The following is a 26,368-nucleotide window of genomic DNA, read 5'->3' as shown; positions in this document are numbered from 1 at the left end:
CCCCCCCCATATCCGGAAAAAAGTCTGACGCCTACATTATAATCTCTGCTGTATGGTTTCTCTTTCTGATCATGTGTGTGTTTATTTATTATATACAGCTTAAGGCGAGTAATTTTTCCTTTTTTTTTATTTTTTTATTTTTATAAGATGTGTCTTAAGGAAATTTCTTTATACATTTTGAGTTGCCACAGAAGAAGTTCAATTTGATGCCCCAATGGATGTAATTTGGGAAAGCTGTGATGTCTGAAACCCTAATTTGTTGCTCCCTCATATCTAATCGATGCAAGTGATTATGATTTAAGTTGAGAAGACGACTAGTAGCAGCAGCCTGAGCCTGAAACTGTAGTTGGAGAATATCAATGAGAAAGCTCGAAGGAGGACGAATGAGGCTGGTTTTGATGGATTGGATGGGAGTTGTTGTAGGGACGGCTATTAGCTACCGACTCAAAACTATAATTCGAAAGATTTGATGACTCATAATACAATGTTTCAGATTGAGTGGCACAGTTTCTCCAATCATTTGTTATAAGCCAATGGTGATTAATTTAATCAATTTCAAATGTAATTACTCTTATAAATTGAATTTGAATACTTAATATCTTAATGACTAGTCTTAGGGTGTGTTTGGGGCAGCTTCTCCTGATATGTTGCCTGCGAGATTCGGCCTGCGGGTGACTTACCGCTTGTTTGTTATAAGCCAATGGTGATTAATTTAATCAATTTAAAATGTAATTACTGCTCTTATAAATTGAATTTGAATACTTAATATCCTAATGACTAGTCTTAGGGTGTGTTTGGGGCAGCTTATGCTTATTCAGGTAAACAGCTTATCATGATATGCGGCCCGCAGGTTGCCTGTGGAGTTTGACTTACTGCCCGCGGGGTTCGACCCACGGCTTGCGTTTAGTGTAAAAATTCAACCGCATTTTCGGGTAAGTTGTTAAAATGTGTTTTTCAAACGATGAGGCTTCATTTTAAAAAAGCTGCCCGCAATTGAAAATGAAGTCATGTTGTCATGTTATGGGGAGGGGTAATTAGTTGTAAGGGTTGCACTTGAAATCTCAAATCAAATCTAGAAATTTGAAACTGAGAGCCCTGTTAAGACATGTAAATTTCAGAGCCCACATTTGATTTTTAAGAATGGAGAAAAGTGCGGGTACAACAAAAAAGTCTATATTAGGTGTTTTCGTTAAAAGGGATTTACATGCATTCCACAAATATTATTATATATTTATATATCTATCACTTATATTTTTTATGTTTATAGGCATAACACTCATTTTTTGCTACTATAATAGGAAATTCATTACCTTCTTTTAGGAAATAGATTAATGACACTAAACATTGTAAACATGAATATAAAAAAAAAATGTTACACATATATCCTTAAGAATTTAATGTTATATTATGATATGTATGTAAAATTCTCTTCAATTAAAAGGCAAGAAAGAAATCATTATTGGTATTTGCGTTATTTTTCACAAACTCCAATTTCCAATGAAATAAATGAGAATAAAAAGCTCAATTTCTCATCAATCGAACCAGCAAACAAATTGATGTACTTACTGAATGAACTTTGTACTTCCCTTTTCCATTACATTTCCCCGCTTTCAATGCCTCCAAACCAGAGCCACAAGGTGAAAGAAACATTTGAACATAATCTATATATATATATATATATATATAAAGAAATAAGGATACATATAGATTGTGTGGAAGGGCCCAATCATAACACCCTTCCCCCACGATAACCACCATATACAAATAGTTCCAAAAAAAAGAGAATACAGATAATTACAAAACCTAAAGAAAAAACAAAAAATGACAAAAAAACGTAGTATTAAATAGCTAGAGAGTGACCCAATTTTGTTTTGCTTTTGTCTCTAGCTCTAGAAAAGGAGTCAGCCAATTTAATATATATATATATAATATATATATATATTTCGAGTAGCAACAAAACATCCACTAAGAAAATAAGAGCATTTACATGCATACCAAACAGTTATGTGTTTACATATCTAACGCCAAAACTTTCATATTTACATCATAGCACTCAAACTTTAACATCACCTAAAAAATATCATTATTATTCGTTTTTAAAGAGTGAAATACACCATTCATGCATGGGTTTATGACACCAAAGTGTAACAAATGTAAATATCAAATTTTAAGTGTTAGATATGTAAATACAAAAGAATTGTGGGGTATGAACATAAATTACCCAAAACATAATAATAAAGCCAAAGGAAGATAGCCTGCTACCATATTAATAAACAAATCACAAAAAAAAAATAAAAAAATAAAAAAATAATAAAAAAAACCTGTGCAAGAATTATGCACGGAGGATATATTAAATGATAATAATAAAAATAAAGAAATATTTTTTCAATCGCAGATATAAACACCTCACACAAAAGGAGACAAAACACTATACAAAAGAAGCACCATATTTAATCATTAGCTCATAAGTTACATTAGCCTTTCGCTGAAGCAGATCCAGCTACAGAGAAACTCCTTTCCATCTTCACAATTAGGCCATATTACTCAGTGTGTCCTCTTAACTTGATTCAAGAAAAGTTGGTGTCTGCAAATCAAAGAATGAAGATTAGATTGGAATCCGTAAAGTAGCAAATGTTTTGTATGTTTAAAGATTCAAGCATAATTGTAACGAATTTTGTATGAGGTGATGTTGTCTGCAAATCAAAGAATGAAGATTAGATTGGAATTCGTAAAGTGGCAAATGTTTTGTATGTTTAAAGATTCAAGCATAAGTTAACGAATTTTGTATGTGGTGATGGATGAAAAGAAATGATTCAACATCAGTTTTTTACATATTGCATACCAAGCTATACTACTAATGTTTCAATTCATTTCCATCATGTTTGAACATTTTTTAGATAAATTATTATTTGACATAATTACTAATTAATTGAATGATGTTTTCTCGCTATTTATAAGATTTTTACAAAACCAAAAATTATTATTGCATCAAATAATATAAAAATATTTTCACATCCTCTGCCATTTCTCATTTGGTAATGCATATCCTTACAAGTAGTTATTATTATCTTCTCTCATCATATAATAATTTAAAAAGACAATGATTAAGAAAATATAATGAAAATTAATATAAGCATCAAGTGCAAAAGAAGTTTTACAAGTGTAAAATCTTCCCTTGTAAAAATTATAAATTTTGAAACCATTCAACATCACCTTTTATTTTCTAATCTTGTTACATAAAACATAATGCTTACCTGAAGAATGTAAAGAATATTTCTTTCATGAAAAACAAAGTTTGGAAAAAATTTGGAATGGGGTTCAAGATTAATCAGTTCAAAATACCTTTCATATTCCAGCTTCTGGATAACAATGCCATTGAGTAAAAGCTCTGAGCTGAAAACCACTGCTCCTGCTCGATGCGAAACTTATATACGTGAGCTATGGTCAATGAATTTCCTGAGATTTTAGAATGTCCATAAAAAAAGGAAAGAATGATTACCTTTCTTAAGTAGCGGCGCACAAACTGCAAAATCTTCTTCACCGGAGAGAATAAGAAGATTGTCAGGCAGTTTATCATCTTCAGTAATGGACAATTCAATTCTCTTTAATGCCTGCAAAAAAGAAAAAGAAAATCTAAAAGAAGATTTAAGAATAGTATCAAAATACAAAGATAAAGAGAGCATAATCTAGGATTCATCAAATTCTCATATTTCATTCAAGCTTATTGAGCATTGCCTGAGGAGTTAAATTTACTACTATTCACAAATCTTTTAGAATTGTCCATGTTACCTTAGGTATGGATTATTGTTTTTAATCCTTCAATGCTAAATTTATCCATTTGTCTACTGAGTACATTTTCTACCATTTATTATACAAGATCAAAACACCTTATGCCTATGTTAAATTACCTTATTCTCAATAGAAGTCACTCCAATCATTCCTCTAATAAAATTATTCCTTAAAAATTAGTCGAGTTTTATCACAAACTTATCTTAAAGTTCTTGTTTTTGTCACCTTCAACATAGATCATTTTCCTTAGTGCCAACACTCAGATTCATACAACATTGTCAACTTAAATTTGCTTTGAATTTTCCATGATATACTCTTATAACAATAGCATACTACAATTGAGATAATTCCCCATTTTAACGAAGGAATATTCACTCTAAAAATTACATCCTCGTATATAGCCTGATTCTTTCACACATACATCTAAACCATTTAGACATGTCATACTTAAGTATCACTTTATCTTCTAGAAATAATTGATGAAAATTAATATCAACTCACTAAAATTATAGAATCTATCTTTGTTTTACTATCTCTAAGCCACATATCTTCCAACTATTTCTCCATAGTTACAAAATTCCTCCAGCTCACTAAAATTTGTGTTCCATTATACTCTATTATATTCCTTAATAATTACAATATTAGCATCAAAATACTTCTTTTCTAATCTTTTGAAATCCTTTTTTTTTTGCCCATAAAATTCCATTGACAAGTTTTGTCAACAAAACCACTACAATATACCCTTTAAGTCCCAAAATCCTAATAGATATCTCATCTAAACATAAGGTTTAAATTTATAAATCTACATCAAAGCCAACTCTAGTACAATTTTTATTAGCAATCTATAATAGACCTTATTCTTTTAAATAGTTTCTTTATTAAATTTTAATTAATAATTTCTTAAAGTGTCATTTAATTTTCCTTGATATCTTTATTTTTACCAAAGTTTTTATAATCTTCGCTTATAATGCATCTAACTGATTAAAATTTGTAGATCTCATATCTCTTGCTATAGCTAATTTATATATCAATTTTTTCAATTCCATAGTTTCAAGCCCTTTTTGCATTATTAAGAAGATAACAAACTGGTGATAAACAAAGATAAATAAAAGGAATCAAATGAATAACAGAGTTCATCCAAACATCAACCGGAAATATATCAACTCCATATCAAATTATCAAAAGAGAACACGACTACACGATATGAAAAAGTGAGTACTAAATAAAGGATAACAAAGAAATAAAGTATAAAATGGAGAACCACCACCAAAAGAAAATTGAATAATAATAACAACAACTAAACATTTCGGGTGAATGCTACACTGGCTATAGGGTGTAGTGTTAAATAAGCAAGGATTCCCACATTATGGGCGAATGCGGGTAAAGAAATTAGTTCATGAAACTAATGAAACTAATACTAGATAGAATTTAGAAATATAGGTACTCTCAATGGTAAATTAATGGAATTAGTTGATATTATTAGTTGATATTATTTGATATTATGATTCATAGGAAAATTAATAACTTATGTTTTTCAAGAAACTAAGTGGGTTAGAGAAAAGGCTAAGGAGATTGATAATTTAGGTTTTAAACTTTGGTATTCTGAAAAGAGTCGCACTAGAAATGGTGTAGATGTAATTATAGATAAGAGTTTGAAAGATAATGTTGTAAAAATTAATAGAGTTGAAGATAGAATTGTAGTCCTTAAGATTATCATTGATACTAAGATTTTTAATATTATAAGTGTTTATGCTCCTCAAGTAGGTTTAGATACAAAGTCTAAAGATAAATTTTGGAATGACTTGGAAGACTAAATACAAATGATACCTCTTGAAGAAAGAATTTTTATCAGTAGAGTGGTATAAGACTAGAAATAATCATTGTGGCTACAATTTTGGAGTAACTAATGAAGAAGGTAGAGTTATTTTAGATTTTGCTTTAGCGTATGATTTTGTTATTACTAATACTTTATTCAAGAAAAGAGATGAGCATCGTATTATTTATAAAAGTGAATCTAATAAAACACAAAATGATTATTTTCTTATGAGAAGAAGAGATCATCGCGATTGTAAATATTGTAAGGTCATTTCAAGTGAAAATTTAAGTACCCAACATAGTTTATTAGTTTTAGATTTTAAGATTAAGAGTTGTAAAATAAAGAATACTAGGACTCATCTTCGTAGAATTAGATGGACAATAAAATTATTTTTATGAGTAAACTTCAAGATTTCAAGGTTTGGGATGTTCATAAAGAAATAAATTTATGAGTGATAAAGTAATAAACATTATTAAAACAAGTAGCAAAAGATGTACTTGGAGAATCAAAAGAAAAATTTTCTGAGTAAGAATAATTTGTAGTGGAATAATAATGTGCAAGAAAAGATAAAATATAAGAAGTTATGTTATAAAAATTGATTTAAATGTAAAAACTTAGAGAACTGGGAAAAATATCAAACGGCCCGCATGGAGTCTAAAAGAACAATCTGAGAAGCTAAAAATTCTGCTTTTAATGATCTTTATAATAGATTAGATACTAAGGAGGGAGAAAAATATATGTATAAACTAGCCAAACAAAGAGAAAAGAAAAGTAAAGATTTAACTGAAGTAAAATGTATTAAAGATGAAAATAAAAAAATACTTTTCTTAGAAAAAGATATTCAACATAGGTGAGTGAGTTACTTTGATAAACTTTTTAATGAAGTTTTTGAAAATATGATTGACCTTAGTGACATTAATATCGTGAATAAAAATAAAACATTTTGTTTTTACCGTCGCATTAGTAAAAAATTAGTTGAGGCTTTAAAGAAAACCAGGGGTGGAAAGTCTGTGGGACCTGATGATATCAAAATTGAAGTGTGGAAATATTTGGGAGATTTGGAAGTTTCTTGGCTAACTAAAATCTTTAATATTATTTTAAAAACTAAAAAGATGCCTGAGGAGTGGAGGAAGAGTATTTTGCTCCCCATTTTTAAGAATAAAAGGGATGCACAAGAGTGTGCAAATTATAGAGGAATTAAGTTGATGTGTCATACTTTAAAATTATGGGAGAGGGTAATTGAACATAGGTTAAGATGCATCACGAAAATTTCTCATAATCAATTTGGATTTATGCCGGGCAGGTCTACTATGGAAGCTATACATTTATTGAGAGGTTTGATGGAGAAGTTCAGAGATAATAAGGAGAATCTACATTTGATTTTTATTGATTTAGAAAAAGCTTACGATAAGGTTCCAAGAGATATCCTTTGGAGAGTTCTCGAGAAGAAATGTGTTGATATGACTTATATTCAAGTCATTAAAGATATGTATACTAGAGTTGTTACTTGTGTTCAAACTGAAGGAGGATTGACAGAATATTTTCCTATTTCTGTTGGATTACATCAGGGATCGGCTTTAAGCCCGTATCTTTTTGCTTTAGTTATGGATGGTCTTACTGGACATCTACAGGAGGATGTACCTTGGTGTATGCTTTTTGCTGATGATATCCTTCTTGTGAATAAAACAAGAGAAAAAGCCCAGGAAAAAACTTGAATTATGGATGTCTACATTGGAGTCTAAAGGCCTTCATTTAAGTAGAACTAAAACTGAATACATGGAATGTAATTTTAGTAGTAATAGCTCTAGTGACAGAAGTGTGACTTTGGGTGATCAAATTATTAAAAGGTGTGAACGATTTAGATATCTTGGGTCCGTTGTCCAAAGCGATGGTGATATAGATGGGGATGTTAATAGTAGAATTCAAGTTGGTTGGTTGAAGTGGGGGAATGCTTCGGGCCTTTTGTGTGATAGAAAAGTACCGTTTAGATTGAAAGGAAAATTTTATAAGACGGTGGTGAGACTTGCAATGCTCTATGGCGCTGAATGTTGGCCTTTAAAAGAGAAGCATAATAATAAGTTAAGTGTTGCCGAGATGAGAATGATTAGGTGGATGAGTGAATTTACACTTAAGAAAAAAATGAGAAATGAATATATCCATGATAGGGTTGGTGTAGCTCCTGTGACGGACAAAATTAGAGAAAGTTGTCTTAGATGGTTTGGTCACATTAAACGTCGACCATCTGATGATCCGATTACGAGAGTAGATGTTTTAGATTCGACTTGTGTTAAGAAAAGCAGAGGTAGACCAAGGAAGACTTGGGCTTATTGTATTGAAAATGATCTTAATTTACTTGAACTAAATGAAAATATGACACTAAATAAGATGCAATGGAGAAAAGGATTCATGTAGCCGACCCCACGTAGTGGGATTAAGGCTTTGTTGTTGTTGTTGTATAAAGCAAGCCACATTTATCACGTCTAATAATACCAATGAGGTTCCTACAAACTGCATTAAGATTAATGATTCTATAAGTTTTCATTTGCAGCACTCATTGGCTAACTAATTAGCTGTAGAATTATTTTAATGAGTAATATGCAACAATGCATAAACTACTCTAGAAAGCTAAAGCTTAATGTTAAAAATGAATATAATCCAAAACTAGACAAATCTCTGTTAAAAATATTAATAAGGTTAAGAGCATCCATCTCAATCCATATGTTAACGAAATCATAACCCTGACAAAGCAATATACTATGATAAAAGCAGAAAGCTCAAAAAAAAAAAAAAAGAGCCATAACGGTCAAAATAGTTATAAAAAGCAGCAAATAATATCACCAAATAATTTGTAATACTGCAAGCAACAAGCAGCCTCCTTAAGTTGCTTTTACGAGAACAATCCACATTTAATTGAAAATTCCAGTTCAAGGCTTAATCCAAGAAAAAAAAAAAAGAATAAAATTCCTTTTGAGAAGATGACATGAAATCATAAGATCAAAATCACAATTCCTAACACCTTTTATATTTTTAAAAGAAGATCCCAGAAGATATTAGTTACACATAATTATCACCTTCCATGTAATCATAGTAATACCAACTAAAAACGGTTGAAAACATGTTTTGGAATGAAAAGAGAGTTAATTTCATTATTCACAAGTAGGGCACGTATATAAGGAAACCAATCCTTCATGATTTTCAAACTTATCAAATATATCTATCCTAAATTAGGGAAGGAAATAATTCTAAAATAAAAATAAAAAAACATAGAATATGAAGGAAATAGACTAATTAAGAGTTTCTTCAGTTAACCACAATCAAATCTTCCCTATTTTGGAATTAGTGGTTGGCCCACATGATGAAGAAAGAGGGAAAACAGGATCGTCTTAGACCTTAAGATATTGTAGAGACCATGCTTGGTATTGAACTCCAATACCTTAAGATATTGTAGAGACCATGCTTGGTATTGATGAAGATGCTTAAAAGAAGGGCTTTGGTGAAAACATCAACAACTTATTAGCGTGTCAGGATATAGTTTAGCTGTAGAATTCCTCCATGAACTTTTTAGAGATGAAGTGTCTATCAACTTCAATAGATTTGGTCCTATCATGATGGCACAAGATTCTTAGCAACACCGATAATTGTTTAATTGTTACAAAACATATGTATAGGCCTATTGGAGGTACACCCTGATTCTTTTAACTATTTTTTAATTCAGATCTCTTCACAAATTCCAAAGGAGAGTGCCATATATTCTAGTTCTGCATTGCTTCTAAAAATAACCACTTGCTTCTTCTCCATGTCACCAAATTTCCCCATACATAGAAGCAGTAACCTGTAGTGGACCTTCTGTTAGTTAGTTCCCTAACCCAACTAATGTCAGTGTAGGCCTCCACTCCTCTATTCTCGGTATTCTTAAAAATTAATCAATAAATAGGGGTCTTCTTGAAAAAATCTCAAAATTCTGTGCACTATCTCAAAGTACTCTTTATTTGGGTTATTCATGTGTTGGCTCACAATATTGACATAATATGCAATATCTGGTCTCATATGTGACATGTAGTAGAGATTTCCTACTAATATTTGATATTTCCCCTTATCCACACAGAGACAATTTCTTCTCTCCTCTTTGATTTCTGGTTGGGATTCATTGGAGTGTCAATAGGCTTACATCCAATCATCACAGTCTCCTTTGGTAGATTTAGAATGTCTTTCCTTTGTGATAACAATGTGTTTCTTGGACATTGTTACCTCCATGCATAAAAAAATATCTCATGATTTCCAAGTCTTTGATTTCAAACTCACTTCTCTGATCTTGAAAATCTACCATCATCACTAGTAAGAATCACATCATCCACACATAGTATCAGTGCAACAATCTTGTCAACTAGAGTGTGCTTTACAAATAGAGTATGATCAGCGTAACTTTGATAATACTCATTAGAACTCATAATTTTAGTAAGTCTTTCAAACCATGTTCTTGGTAATTGCTTAAACTCATATAGAGGCTCCCTGAGTTTGTATACCAGATGTTTGTTGAAATCATTCTCTAGTCCTGGCGGTATGTCCATACACACTTCTTCCAAATACTCATTACGAAAGACATTTTTTTACGTCAAGCTTATGCAATCTCCATTCCCTGTTAACCGTTACTAAAAGGAGAACTCTGATAGCGTTGGCAACTATAGTGCGAAGGCCTCCTGATAGTCAATCTCATAGGCTTGAGTGAAATCTTTTGCCATAAGTTTGGCTTTGAATCTCTTAATACTTCTATCAGCTTTCCATTTGAAGTTGAACACCCATTGAACCCAATTGACTTCTTATCCCGAGGGAATAGTAAGAATCCACGTGTTATTATGCTCTAGTGCTTGAATCTCCTCTTCAACTGCTTCCCTCCATTCTAAATATTCAAGAGCTTTATGAATAAATTTAAGAATATGCATACTATGAAGGTTAGAAACGAAAGCTTTGTAAGATGAGGGTAACTTCTCATAAACTACATACTCCTAGATTGAATAACTAATGCAGTTTTCTTTGTCACCAACATCAAAAAAGGAAGGGGATAACTCATGGGTACTAGTCCCTGATCAGCATTTTAGTGTAAACGTACAATTTCTAGTACAAGTCTTCTGAACTTCGGGACAACCTCCTGGTAACTACAAGTCTTCATAACTCATGGGTACTATTCCCTAGCTGTAAAATTATCTTAGGGAACTCGTGAAAAGCTAGTTGGAAAAGGGACAAATCATGCGTTAGAACTCCCCATAGATTATGGCCTTATCCAAGTATTTAAGGTGGTTGATTTAACTTTAAATCATAAATTGTCAATTGATGAAAGCAATGTTGTTTTGTTATTTTTTAGTAGGCGTCATATCCTTGGTTCAAGTAATTCAAGCAAATATGCAGAGGATGAATAGGTTACAAATCCACCGTTCAATATTGGATCAATCACTTCTTAGTGTCGAAGTTTTAACAGTGTTTACTTTACCAATGTCAATTAGGACTGTAAATAAGTAAAAGAACTCAAGTTATCAAAGGCTTGAACTAGACTCAACTTAAACTTGAACTACAGTTATTAAACTCAACCTGAGCTTATAAAGCACAACAGTAGCTGCTTGTCGAGCACAATGTAACAACACAATTCCTGGGATGATGCCAACATCATTGTGGAAAACAACGAGGATGAGGAGGTAGAGGGGGTGGGTACGAGAACATAGAGATCTGCCCAAAGCAGTAGAGAGATGTTGGCAGAGATAATGGTAGCCTTCTCAAGCTCAATCACCAGCACATTAACAAGCAAAGATAGGCCAGCTCACTTATACCTCTACAATATATAATGGTTACTGTTAAGAACGAGAGTAAAGTTTAACGTATTCCATAATTACTGAAATATCATTCAATACAAAAGCATTTATATTTTCTAAGATAAGCAAAGAGAATAATAAAAAAATATGATAAAATAGAATACTCACAATAAATAAAAAACAATAATAATATATATTATATATTCTAAATATAAATTAGTATAAGTAATAAATCAGATAATCATAACATCCATTAAATATTGCAGTGATTCATCAAATGGTCAATAGAGAGAAGGGATTTATCCTCGGAAGCAAAGAGATTTGCAAGTTCACAAGTGATATATACATAAGCAATCATGACGGAAAAAAAACTTTGAGTAACTGCTGCCATCAATTATGACGACTCCAAAACCCAATCACCCCCCTCCCCTCCATGTAATAGTTCCACCACCAGATAAATAACCCTCATCGTTTCTATTTTAATTATCCGGTTCAATTTTCAGATGTGTGATTTGTTATCATGACTTTTTTAAAAGTACATAGGTTAAAAATAAGAGAAAAGTGTCAAAATGTTCCCCTGCTTCTTTGTCAAGAGCCATTTCAATCTCAGAGTTTATAAAAGTGTCAATTAAGTGATCAAACTCTTTTAAAAGGGGCTAATATAGTCATCCCTAGAGACTTGCTTCATCCCCATAGTCAAGTAATCTAGAGAGTAATGTGATATTTTATAAATTCTAGGACTAAAATGACCACATGTGAATAATCAGGGACTATTTTGACATTTCACCGTAAAAATAAAGTCATATTGAGTAAGGCCGGGGATTTAAAATCCTCATCTCCCATTGGTAAATGATAACTTTTCTCCTCTGCTAAATAAGCAATGTTCATATAAATTAGATCCTCTAGAATACTTAAACAGTACTTCTGTTAGCTCAGTAGGACATGCGTAGAAAGGGAGCATTACATGTACAAAACAAATCAAATAATAAAAAATCCGTAATGGAAGATGAGCTTCAATTAAGAGCGAAAGATTCCATAATAAATTTAGCACACAGTAAAATACCTGACCACCAGCTACCTTAACTAAGCTGGAAATAAGCTCTTGATTAGGTCTTGCATTTCGTGTGACATACACCCTTTTACCCTACAAATTACAAGAGAGCATAAAGCTTCAATTATATTTGCCACTAAGATGTAGCAAGCTATGTTAAAGAGATGCTAGATATAAAAAGAACCTGCAGCAGTGGAAGTTCACATGCACGAGCAAGTGAAACAGGCATGCTAAATCCAATCTCCTTTTCCTTCCTACTATCCCTCAAGATGTAGTTTTTTTCATCAATAGAAGAGCTTGCCTGTCCACAGCTTTCAAGCCACATAGGTGTTACCACGGGTTTACCCATAGCCATTGCTTCTAGCATGTTTCTTGTGCGCACAAACCTATCAGCAACAAAATGTGTTGCTTCTAAACTGGAGGAGACTTCCTGAATTCCTAATCTTTTCAATATCTACAACAGAAGATCAGGTAAATAATTAATGAGACTGGTTTGATAAAAATGCTGATTCAAGACTTCAAAACCAAAAGATGTGATGAGAGGTCACCTTTTCCTGCTGCTTAATCACATCCTTGTTTAAATGATTGCTGAAACAAACATGAAAGCATGCCATATCTTTTCTTCTTCGCACATCATTCAATTTTGATGGCGATGTATAAGAAGTTTCTAACCGAATAAGTTCTCTGGAAATAGGAGATCTTGACAGAGGGGATACTGCATTTTTGCCGGTTATTGGTGAACATTGTAAACCAGATTGACAAATTGCAACAGTTGATCCTTCAGGTTTTGTATCTTGGTTTACAACTTCAGCAAGTAGTCGAGACTGAGCACTTTTTTTAGATGTTTCAAGCTTATCATTATTAACATTTCGCTTCACAGAAGAAAGTGAATTTGTGTTAGCAGTTCCATCAGAAGCCGGTTTGCAAGAGAGTTGGGCCATAGAATGTGAATTATTTGCAACATAAGGCTTCAAAATATCTGAAAGCAATGATGACCTTGTTCTGATGCCAGACTCATTTTGCATGCCATCAGATTCAAACTTGCTGCTCAGAGAAACTGATCTCTTCCTTCGCTTTACAGTATCTAAAATTTCAGCAAAACTTCTGATAAAAACTTTGCGCCCTTTCTTCTGAATAGCAGGCCTTCTATCACTTGTTTGATTCTCTTTGTCAATGTTTTTCATTTTTCTTCTTTTAGATTCTCTGTAAACATCTCTGTCACGAGAAGCTACTGTTTCTTCATTATGCCCTCTCTCCACCTCAACTACAACGGGAAGAGCATTGAATCCATGGTCATAGTTCATTGTTCCACTCAAGCTTATAATGCAACCATTTTTATTGACCTTGGGTACTACTGATGTGTTTGAAACAGATTCATCCTCCATCTCAACAGGTCTATGGGTACGCAAATTGATCCTACTGGTATCGTTGCAAGCATTAGTGAATAATATTTGATTGAGGCTTAAGTGCTCAGCTGCTTTTGAACGCCTAGTACGATGTGCAACGGGTGAAGTATAAAGCTCACTAGTGCCCAAAGTGCGTTTTTCACCAACTGAAGGCTGTTTACTGAGCACTGGAACAGGAGACTTTTCAACCTTTTTATCTACCATATGCTTCATTCTCTCCCAACCAGTACTTATTTCATAGTCTCCACTGTAAGCCGATATCATTTCTTCGCAGTTTATAATCATCTTTGCTGTTATTTCAGCTGTTCCATCCTTCAAAACTATCTCCTTCCTCGACTTAGTGGACTGTTTTCTAGAAGAATTGCAGCATTTTTTTCTTGATTTCGAGATGTTTTGTAGTTTTGAGGGTGTCATAATTCCTTCCGATTTATTACTCCTCTTCCTTGCAGAGGCATTTCTTGAACGAGTTCTGCTAGCTTTTATAATTTGCGTGGAACTTCTAGTGTCCTCTCCATGCCTTGATTGTACAGTAGTCGGTTCAAAAGAAACAGGAGATGAATGACCCAGTGCCTGCATAGCTTCAGCTGCCATTTGAGTGGCAGGACCGCAGCTATAAACACCTTCATCACTTATGGGAACATCAAATTTCTTTAATTGCTCCATTGTATCTGTGTTTGTTTGCTCCATCAATTCACTGAAAAGGTATTTCTTTGATTTTGATAAAGATGCTAGTTTCTGACATGTTTTGGACTTGGCGCCTTCAGCACTGCTCTTGTTATCAGAACCTACGAGCCTGTGTGATACTCGTTTACTTTGTTTGCAGCCAAAGAAGGAATCTTTTCTTCTGCTAAATAATTCACCGCCACCTTCATCCTCAAGGGAATCAATCCAGTCATATACTTGAACTTTTCCCGTTGTACTTTTATCAGTTTTCCTCACAAAACACTGAGCTTTTTTCACACTTGCAATAGGAAGTGATATCACTGTGTCCGCGTTCTCATTGTTAATGTCCGAAGATAATTCCTCATTATGTACAGAAAGAAACTTGTCCACAACACCTAATGCAATGGTTTGGGACTGAAGACCAGGCTCTTGGGATGAAATATAGCTCAAACCTGCAGCAGTTTCACTGCATCTAAGTGGAGATTGTGACGCCATTTTTTCTTTATTTAATTTTGATCTTATTTCTGTTTCTTCCTCCTGATACAGATAATTATCTCTATTGTAGCCCCTTATGAATTTGAATGAGTTCTCAGCATCACGGTCCAATACAGATTCATCCCTTTTAGTGACAACAATATTCAGTGCTGAAGCACTCGAAGGCATTGTCTCCATCCAGCTGGTCTTCATTCTAGTAGGACTTTCTTCAGTTTTCTCATGGTTATGCGTATTAAAGTTCCCTTCAGCCAGATTCGATGATTCCAACTTCTTGCCAGTTGGAATACAAGCATCAAAGTTCTTCCTTGAACATTCTGCAAAAGATGCCGATGCAAAGCATAGAAAAAATGAACATCTCAAAGTAAACAATTAAAGCCACTTACTATATGAACAAGCTACGCTAAGAAAAAAACTAGAAGTTAATAAAAATTGAGTAATAAAATATACCTTTACTAAAAATACAAGAATAAATTAAAAATGATTATATTAGATCAACAGTTGGGGCGATTATTGAACATAATACAAGTGGAAATAAATTTGTGTGATTTGAAAGATACAACAAACGATAGAGAATGTAATGATTAGAGCAACTAATTTTGAAACCAAGCTAGAAAAAAATATGCCCAAAATGACTAAAAATTGAGAAATAATTTATTATTATTAAGGAATACAAGGATAAATTGAAAAATTATTATGTTAGAAGAATGGTTGAAATAAAATCTCTTGAAGATGAGGCCATCTGAAATAGAATTATGCGGTTTGGATGCATACAACAAATGATGAAAAAATTTATCTATTGGACGATAAGATAGCCATCCCTGAGTGATTTATAGAGAATTGCATGAACAATTTAAAAATTATAAACAAAGTGAATATGGAGTTTTTGAATATTTTACTTAATTTGGAAGTTCTATAGATAAATTTTTATTGCCTCTAGACTATTGAGTTATGATTTGTTTAATTAAAGTTTTAGGTGAGATATTAGGGATGAATTAACTAATTTACAAAAAAAATTTCATGGAACTTTATATGAATCTTTGGATATCAATTAAGAATATCCCACTAGTGATTAATGCCTACTGCGGGAGCGACCCAGTAGATGTTTTTCCGATCATTGCTATAGTACCGTGACTCCCGTCTGCTAGCCTGGACCGAATCAGTCCAGGTATTTCTCCGTTTTGGGAGTGCCGCTAGTTCTTGTGCCCACTTCTAATTATCATATTATTATAAATTCATATTCATGAGAGTTTAGTGTTAGTTTTTTTTTGTATGTTTCGTATTGGGATAGTCATCGGCATCTCTTCTTTCCTTTAAGGGCTATATCCTAGGATTCCAAGTGGTTCTTCGACTGTATCTTGATTTTCAGGTGGTGATTATCTTCCCTTCCCCTTCCCGCCTCCCTCTTGCTTCGCCACCATGCCTTCCTCCTCGCTGCAACCCTGTCGATGTCTTCCTGCAGTTCCTCGCCGTTCAGCCATCCTTCGGGCTGCTGGAGCCCCTAGACAGTCCTCCTTTGACTGTCCCGCAGCCCCACACCTTCAACAATTGCTGCCGCCATCCTTCCCACTCGATGTCGCTGTCAGGAAACAGTTATCTGGGTTGTTTTATGCTGTTCCAGCCACCCGGCCAGCTGTTTCCCTTATTCCAGCTTGTTGCCACTGTCGCAATGTCTCCCCTTTTTGTTTTCCTGCTGTCCAGTTGCCTCAAACAGCCAATTGTTCTTGTTTGGGCTGCTGCCCTGTTATTTCAGCCACCTAAAATCGTTGTCTCTCTTTATCAACAGCCCAAAAACCCTTTCACTACCTCGCCACTATCTCGTCAGACCCTCTAACCATCACCATCATCACCTGGGATCCGCCCTAACGTGAGTTTGCGTGTTGTTTGCGTTATATTTTCCATTTCAGGTGTGTTTAATTATAACTATCTATTTGCTTCCAGTAATAATATTTGTTTTTGTCCTAATGTGATTAGGTTAACTACGATATTATTTTGTATCATAGCTAGCATAACATTGGTCCTATCCTAGAGTTTCTAGCATCTGTCATCCCCAAACATATCTCTATCAAAATATTTTTTTCTCACCCTACATCACCCTTACACACCTCCTTCCACCTACCCACAACCAAAATCTAGCCAAGCTGCCAAAAGATGATTATCGGAAGCCTGATCGAGGGGAATGAACAGTATACCATTTATGAGAAATTCACAAAAAAATATATCCAGGAATGAGATGAAGAGGGAAACCTGCAAACAACAACCGAGGTATGCCACCTTAGAGAGAAGAAAACCCAGATGGGTCACCTGTAGCATAATGGCGACCTGCTAAATCAAAGGAGTGGAGTAAATCTCTTCCACCATGCAGATTTCAGGGATGAAGGACCTCTACATCGAAGTTATCACATGAAATGTTTGAGAAGCCAAAATTTTGAAACACAAGTTGATCTGTCATATTTTGACGGCCACATGGATTAGGACAAGTTCATCGAGTAGCTCTGGATCTTGGAATGTATTTGAGTGTCCAGACATCTCATAGGATGAAATGGTCAAGTTAGTTGTCAGCGAGACAAAGAAGAATGTATTATTTTGGTGTAAAATCAGAAGTACGTACGTCAGCATGAAAGAAAAGACAAAATTACTACCTGATCCAAGATGAAACGGTAGATACAACATCAATTTCTACTAGATCAATACAGACCAGATGTCCACACCCTGGCTCCAGAACTGGAGAGACCACAACGTCGGGTGACCACCATATTTTACAAGCAGGCTTCAACCTTAAGATCTTACAGTCAGAGTACACCCAGCGGAACATCCAAGTTGACATCACCTGAGGTGACACTAGTTCAAAGTGGAGAGCATAATGCACCAATCCACATTCCCATGTCTATCCTAACCAGGAAGTGTTTCAAGTGTCATGGATTTAGGCATTTTGAAGCAAATTGCATAAATAAGGAGATGATATATTTATATTTCACTGAGCAGGGAGTAATTGAAGAAATAGACAATAACACAGTCAACATAGAAGAAATTGAGGACACAAAAGAGGATCAAATTCTAACGGATGTGGAAGAAAAGCATATAGCTCCAACTGAGGGCATAAGGGAGACATTAACAGAATTCACATTGGTAGCCCAAGGTGGTCCTAAGTCCGAGGAATTGGCATCAAACACCCGACAACCTATTAAAAAAAATTCACACTTTTTAGATAGATAGGCTTCTTCTACAGTTGTCCCTACTGAGGGTGATATCAGAGATGGGGCACTCTTGTGTCATTTCAAGAAGATTACATAGAGTTATTCAGACGTTAGATTCAAATCAACAGTATAGCCACCATTAGATATCCAGACAGAAGAGATGAACCACAACTTTGAAAATTGTCTTAGGAGCTTGATCGAGAAGAAAATTCTCCAATGGGGTCCAAGTCCTATCAGTGAAGATGAAGATGACTCTCCTGAGTGGTTGTTAGTGAGAGTGACACAACCTATCACAGATTTAATCCTAGAGTTGATTCTTCCTCATATACATGTTTATCAAATACATCCAACGGAGTACGAGAATTAGAATAAGCAGATTATAGATTTACTTGCTTGGGATTAAGCTGGTGAGAATCTATGTTGTTATGCAACTCCAACTCAAGTGGTGTCGAGGATGGATACTTATGCTATCAAAATGTAATTTAAAATGACCGCCTACAAGATTGACTTTCAGGGAGAGCTTGCAACATTTCCACTACCTTCAACAGGGCTAACCTGAAGACTATGAGAAGACAGAAGCTTCGACAGACACGGGAGACTAATGCGGGAGTGACCCAAGAGAAGGTTTTGTAATCATTGCTACATTTCCTACTGTAACGCGACTCCCACGACCTGTTTGCTCACCTGGACCGAACTAGTCCTCGTATTTCTCCTTTTTAAGAGTGTTGGTCAATTCTTGAGCTCATTTCTATTTATCCTATTATTATAAATTTGTTTTGATGGGAGTATAAGATTAGTATTTTTTGCGTTTTGTATCAGAATAGCCGTCGGCGTCTCTTCTTCCCTTTGAGGGTTGTATCCTAAAGTTCCAAGTGGTGCTTCGACTGTATTTTAGTCTCAAGGTGTTGATTGTCTTCTCTCCCCTTTTTCACCTCCCTCTCGCTCAGCTATCACGCCTTCCTCCTCGCCCCGACAGCAGTCCCATTGTTGTCTTCCTATAGTTCCTTGCAATCCAACAACCCATCTCGCTGCCTCAACCCTTGAACAGTCCAACTTTGGTTGTCCCGTAGTCCCGCGATTTCAATGCCACTGACGTTGTCATTCCGGCTCGTCATCGCAATCCGAATACAACTGTCTGGGTAGTTTACTACTGTTCAGGCCACCCGACCAACTGTTTCCCTCATTCCAGCTTGTTGTCATTGCCAAACATCTCCCACTTTTTTGTTTTCATGTTGTCCACGTGCCCCAAACAGCCAATTGTTGTTTTTGAGCTATTGCCCTTTGCTATCCTGTTGTTCCAGCCACCTATAATCGATGTCACTCTTCATCCACAGCTCGAAAACTCCTTCCCAACCTGCCACTGCCTTGTCATAGCCACAGTCACCACCATCACCTGAGATCCGCCTTAACGTGAGTTTATGTGTCGTTACGTGTTGAATTTTTCCTTTCAATTGTGTTTTATTATAGCCACTCATTTGTTTCTAGTAATATTATTTGATTTTTCCTAATGAGATTTGGGTTAACTCTGGTATCAATGTCATTGATGAAAAACTTCTATCATCTCTGACGAAACCTCTTAAAAACACACTGACAAAAAAATCATCTATGCTTAAAGTTACCTCAACTGAGGAAATTAAAATTCATAATTATTTATTTGAAGATGTATTAAATGCGAAAAAATATTATGCAATTATGAGATGAATTTACATATACGATCAATATTAAGAAAATAAAACAGGAACTAAAACATTTTAGCTTAACAAAACAAGACGTAAATCTCAACACAAATTATAAAATTACAAATAATTCAAAATATGACCAATAATCAATATATTGATTTAGTATATTATCATAAAAATAAATTATAAATATTTATCTATAATGTTGATATAATTAAAAGTTTAAAACGAGGTCTAAGGTAAGTATTCACTTAAATTTTAAATAAGCCATGAGATTTAAGATCCACATTGGGCTTATGCTCAATTTTATTATTCATTCGATTTTGACTTAGTGGAATCTTCCAAACATTCTTCAATCACAATATTTTTCTTCTTCCTCCCTATATTAATTAATATTAGATCTATATAATTTAAAACAAATAACAAATTAATATGCAATCATGTAAATATATTTAATTTATTTTTTGATTTATTGAGATAATGTATTAGAAATATTAGATATAAGTATAAAATTTAAAATAATATGACATGGTAACCTAATTGAAGCATCATCTCAAACACCTTATGACAAAAAGCCTGAAAGCATATGCCTTAGATATAAATTTTGTAAGCTACACTAGGAATATTGTGCGCTTGCACTCGGATTTTCAGATCTTTTGAAGAATAAACCATATCCAGAATTCCTCTTCAAGTGCCACATAATATTGTGATATGGCACTCACGGTTTTCAAATCTTTTGGGTTATTCTTGAAAGGTTTGCATTTTGCATAATTAAATAGAGCAGCACATGTTTGTGCTTGTATAGCCCTATAGGATAGTTTTTTACTTCATAATGTTTTGGAGAATCATGTTTTGTACTCTGTCCTTGATGACATGTCATTTTGTACAAGCTTGATAACATCTTTTTGTATCATTTGGGTTATTCATGTGTTGGCTTACTATATTTATGGAGTGTGCAATATCAATTTTTGTGTGTGATAGGTAAAATAATTTGCCCAAATGTCATTGATGATATCCACCTTTGTAAAATGGACTTCTTTTTTCACTTTTGTTCAACTTTTTGTTGAAATCCATAGGTATGTCAGTAAATTTACACCCAAGTATGATTGTTTCACTTAACAGGTTTAAGATATAATTCCTTTGGGATGTGACAATCCCCTCTGTAGACCGAGTCAACTCCATTCCCAGTAAATATTGGAGATTTCTGAGGCCCTTGATATCAAATTTTGTCGCAAGCGCCTTTTTTGATCTAATAATTTCCTCTGAATCCTCACCCGTCAAGATAATTTCATCTACATATACTTGAGAATAATAATTTTGTCTCTAGAATTGAATTTAACAAAATAGAGTGTGATCAACTTAACACTGATGATATCCGTTTGTAATCACTATTTCAACAAACTTGTCAAACCAAATACAAGGAGATTGCTTCAAGTCGTTCAAGGACTTCTTCAACTTGCATATAAACCTATTGTTCGACCTGTTTTCCAAGCCTAATGGTATAGTCATCTAAACTTTTTCATAAAAGCCGCGATCAAGATGACATTTTTGACATCAAATTGGGATAAATGCCAACCTTGATTTATTACAAGAAAAAGTAAAACTCGATCCGTAATAAGTTGGCTACAAGTGCGAATATTTTCCTGATAGTCAATCTCGTATGGCACCGTGAAGCCCTTGGCAACCAGTCTAACTGAGAATCTCTCTACACTTTTATCTACATTATATTTGACCATAAATATAAATTTGCAGCATACAATATTTTTCCATCAGGTAACTCTAAGTGCCCGTTATTAATTCTTTCCTAGAGCATGTATTTCTTCCTCAATTGAATGTTTCTATGTTGGAATCTATAGAACCTCTAGAATAAAATTGGGAATCTGCACACTATCAAGGTTTATCACAAAAACCCTGAAAGATGGTAGCAACTTCTCATAGGCTACATATCTTTCAATTGGATAACCAGTGCACCCTCAAATACCTTTCTTGTGTGTAATTGACTTACTAAGTCATCAATCATCGCTGTAAGAGAGTCATGAGTTGAGAAATCCATACCATTATATTTACCAGGAGGATATGATTCTGGCTCTTGACAGTCCTGAGTCGGCATAAGTTCCTCCACGTGCTCAGTGGTTCTTCTTTTGGTGTAGATACATAATTCTTGATCATTGGTGTTATGTTGAGGTGAAGTAGAGATAATTAGGACTATTTATGTGTCAAAGTTTAATTCTTCAAATGTAGTTGGTTGAGGTGGAGTAGAGACAAGTGAAGTTGATTAAGGGACGTGATTTGGATTGGTTAATAAAAAAAATTATCCAAAATCTAATATTCCTTCTAGTTCTCCCCATGAATTTTAGATTTGGAAAAATAAGATTGATTTTTAAAGAAAATGAACATCCATGAAATTGTATATTTTTCGATTGGTTGGGGAGTATCATTTGTACACTTTTTTTGGATGAGTAACTAAGAAAAATGTATCTGAGAGACTTGGGATCAAGTTTGGTGCAGTGTTGTTGATGAATGTGAATAAAGGCAAAAAAAACAAAAAATCTTCAATGTTGTCAGAGAAAAAAAAGCGGGCATGAGTGGGAGTCAATGAAAACATTACAGGAAATTTGAAAATCTAGGATTTGACTGGGCGTCTTATTGATGATGTATGTGGTTGTGAGAATGATTTCTCCCCAAAAACATTTAGGCACGTGATTAAACAACATAATGGCACGAGTGACCTCAAGTGTCTATTTTTTCTTTCTGCAACCCCATGTTGTTGAGTATTCACAAAAAAAAAATATATGAATAATAATGCTTGAAAAGATAAGGACTGAATATTGAACTAAAGTATTCATCAGTATTATTAGTTTTAAGAATATGAATTTTGCTTTGAAATTGAGTGAGAATCATGGAATAAAATGATTGAAATATGGTGACTATTTTAGAATTTTTTTTTCATAAGGAATGCCCATGTTATTCTTGTGTGATTATTTATGAATGATAGAAACTATCGTGCCCCCTTTATATTGTTTACTTGTGAGGGTGCCTAAATATCACTATAAATTGCAGAAAAAAATGTGAAGACTTGTATTACAATTTTGAACATACATGTATGGAATGTTTTGTAAGTTGACAAGTTTCACATTGATAAAGATTGAATTTTTTAGTGACAAATAAATTTGCAAACATTTTTTTCATGTATGCAAAATTTGGATAACCAAGATTGCAACGACTCAACATAACTTGACTTTCAACTGAAACAAAATTTGAATTAGACTAAAAAATACAACTTGACAAATGATAGTGGCTACCAATGAAGTTATTTCCTTTGAACAAGTATAAACTACCATACATCTCAGCATTGCCAATCACCTTCCCTAAATCTACAACCCGAAAATTGCAATAATTGAAATAAAATTTTACACACATTTTAGGTCACGAGTAAGTTTGTTGATTGAGAAATTATTGTAATTTAAATTTGGAACAAAAAGTACACGGCAAAGGTAATGATCCATTGTCAAATTGACTGATCCAGTTCCTACTACTAGTGAGAACAAAACCAATAGCTATTCAAACTGACGAGTCAATGGTAAATGGATTGTAGATTTTGAAGATGTATGAAGATTTGGAGTCAACTATCCAAGGTTTAATTTATTGCTTTGGACACTAAAAGAATGAGATAAGATCTCTTGGTGTGCTAACAGGTTGATACGTTGCTCGACAGAGGATTGTGATGCTTATCCAAAACTATTACAAAAAAGTCTCAATTTTGCTTTTTGATGAATGGGCTGAATTCTAAATTATTGTTGGAAGATATGATACAGACTAAAGACGTACACTCTGATCTAGTTGTGACTCCCAAGGAAGAAGCATAAAAACTAGGTTAAATGTTGAGATGAGAATGCTTAGCTGGATGAGTGGCTTGACACTTATGGTCTGTTTGGGGCAGCGGTGTGGTGGCGGTGAGGCACCGCACCGTAGTTTTGTCGATATGGATAAACTACGTTTGGCAGTTTTTTCAAAAAGCTGTCGTTGAAATCAGCGTTCTCACCGGTCTTGGCTAGGTGCGGTGGCAATTTTCTAGCTGCGGTCTGACTTCTTAAAAAAAAATGTAATAGTCACTACAACCTTTTGCAATATCAGATTATTCTTCAGCAGCTTAAAAAGTTGCAACTACGAAAACAAATATATCCATGAAAGGGTTGACATAGCTCTAGTGGAAGACGGAATTAGAAAGAGTTGTCTTAGATGGTTTGGTCACATTAAACGTTGACCATCTGATGATCTGTTTATGAGAGCAGATGTTTTAGATTTGACTTATGTTAAGAAAAATAGAGGTAGACCCAAAAATACTTTAGCATGTTGTATAAGAAAATGATCATAATTTATTAGAATTAAATGAAAGTATGACACTCAATAGGATAAAATGGAGAAAAGGGAATCATGTAACCGACCCCACTTAGCGGGATAAAGGCTTGTTGTTGTTGTGGATGTTTATATATCTACCAATTGTCAATTTGAGCATACTAGAACCAACGAACCACACACCCAAGTTGGATGAGATTCTTAAAACCGTTCCATTATTTTTCTCATACTTTTGCAACATAGTGGAACAAAGTATTCACTTATATTCATCCATGTCGGGTTGACGGAGTTATCATGAAAGCATGAAACCAATCTAACAAAATACTAGCCATGAACTAAGCCATTAATCATACAAGGCCTGGAGTTACGAGGAGATAAAACTTGGATTTTATTACCTGCCTATTGAATTTGCCCATAAAACTCACCCATCCAAAATACATGATGCACCGACAATGAATACTCACTAGAAGATTTCATTAAGAGTACTCACTGTCAACTAAGCTTTTCCACTACATAGCAAGCTACATGGACTCCAAGTCTATATCCTCTTTTTTTGTTATTTTTTCATCTAGCACTTCTTGTAAGGTGAAGCATGAGCATGATTTAATTTGATATTGAGGCCAAACTCCGTCTCACCAAACATTAAAATCCACTTAAGATTCTCTCTCAAACTTTCTATCTCTTTTTCCACTCTCCTCTATAGCCTTGATTTGTGCTTATTGTAGGGTCTTGGTACTTCACATGAAGAACATTGGATCCAACACATAATACGCATACACACATATTATGTGTTATATATATGCATGAACACATACATATGTACAATTTGTGTTGTGTATCATGTGAACGCACGCATGCATGCGTGTATAAATGTTTTAAAGAATGGGTTGTGGAGTGAGGTCCCCAACCCACCCTATGGGCTCAACCCCCACAAGGTCAGGGGGACACCCGGTGTGCAAATAATTCGAGTACCACCTTGCTTAATGCGACAATGGGCCGCCAGGAGATTCGAACCCGGGACCTGAGGGGACTAACGAACTTTAAAGAGGTTGTTCTACCAACAGGCCACGGACCGCGCACATATAGATACAGATGTAGATATACACACACACACACACACACACACACACACACAAACACACAAACACGTAAAAACAAACATTGTTAATTTGGAGTTAATTCAAACAATTTGGAGACTGAGCATTAAGTTTCACAAATAATTATTAGCCCACATAAAAAGTACACACACACACACACACACACACAAACACACAAACACACAAACACGTAAAAACAAACATTGTTAATTTGGAGTTAATTCAAACAATTTGGAGACTGAGCATTAAGTTTCACAAATAATTATTAGCCCACATAAAAAGGAATTCAACAATGCTGCAAAGAAAACACCCAACCTGGTTCATCATCGTCACAGCGCTCCTCTTCATCAGTAGATGCATCAGGATCCACCAAGCCCGCATCTTTACTTCTCAAACCCGATTCAACCTCTCCAACAAAATCATCAACCAATCCCTCCTCATCATCCACCAACTCCGTCCTTTCAGAAAGCCCTCCTCCATCTTCATCGTCATCCCCTACTACCTCAGTCTCCTCAAAATCATCGACCACCTGCGTCTTTCCCCAGTCTTCAACCTCCTCCCCAAGTTGCTCGCCACAGCTATCCACCCGTTGTGTCTCTCCATATTCCAGCGGAAGCGTTTCACCACCAATAAAAACGGCGTCCCCGCCTGAACTGACAATGATCTGGAATAAAAAAAATATAGAAAAGAACAATAAAATGGAGAAAGAAATGAGAAATACCTAAATGAGGGGAATCGAAATGGAGGACCTGCGTATCATCTTCATCGGTCGGTGGAGGCATCGGGATATTCAGATTTTGATGGAGGTAAGGAAGAAGAGGAAAAAGATACGAGGCCGTGGATGGGATGAGATGACGAGAGGTGAGTGAGAACTGCGATAGCACAAACCCTTGAAATGGTCGAGGGAGAAGGCTGGCGCCGGTGCGTATATACTTTTCATATTTAAAATAGTGATAATAATTACACGAGGTGAGTGAGAACTGAGATAGCTAAACAGGAGAATACGAGCCGTTCACGAATA

General features: G+C 34.6%; 1 protein-coding gene across 2 annotated transcripts; it reads right to left on the bottom strand.

Moving 5' to 3' along the window:
* Positions 1-2,321: 2,321 nt before the first annotated feature.
* Positions 2,322-26,252, bottom strand: LOC110032247. Of its 2 annotated transcripts, none has more exons than XM_020735814.1 (8): positions 26,069-26,252; positions 25,663-25,995; positions 13,006-15,335; positions 12,642-12,911; positions 12,470-12,550; positions 3,500-3,611; positions 3,343-3,409; positions 2,322-2,584 (listed from the first exon to the last, which is right to left on the bottom strand). In XM_020735814.1, exons 1-8 carry the CDS (start codon positions 26,127-26,129, stop codon positions 2,545-2,547), a joined length of 3,294 nt encoding a protein of 1,097 aa, XP_020591473.1. In that variant the 5' UTR covers positions 26,130-26,252; the 3' UTR covers positions 2,322-2,544. The 2 variants fall into 2 exon arrangements, with proteins under 2 accessions (XP_020591473.1, XP_020591478.1); XM_020735819.1 differs by having other exon boundaries at positions 25,663-26,011; positions 26,097-26,252.
* Between the last annotated feature and the right edge of the window lie 116 nt (positions 26,253-26,368).

This window comes from Phalaenopsis equestris, unplaced genomic scaffold (assembly GCF_001263595.1).
Source record: "Phalaenopsis equestris unplaced genomic scaffold, ASM126359v1 Scaffold000002, whole genome shotgun sequence".
NCBI classification, from domain to species: domain Eukaryota; kingdom Viridiplantae; phylum Streptophyta; class Magnoliopsida; order Asparagales; family Orchidaceae; genus Phalaenopsis; species Phalaenopsis equestris.
Note: the sequence above shows the minus strand (reverse complement) of the source record. Positions and strands in the feature narration are given on the sequence as shown.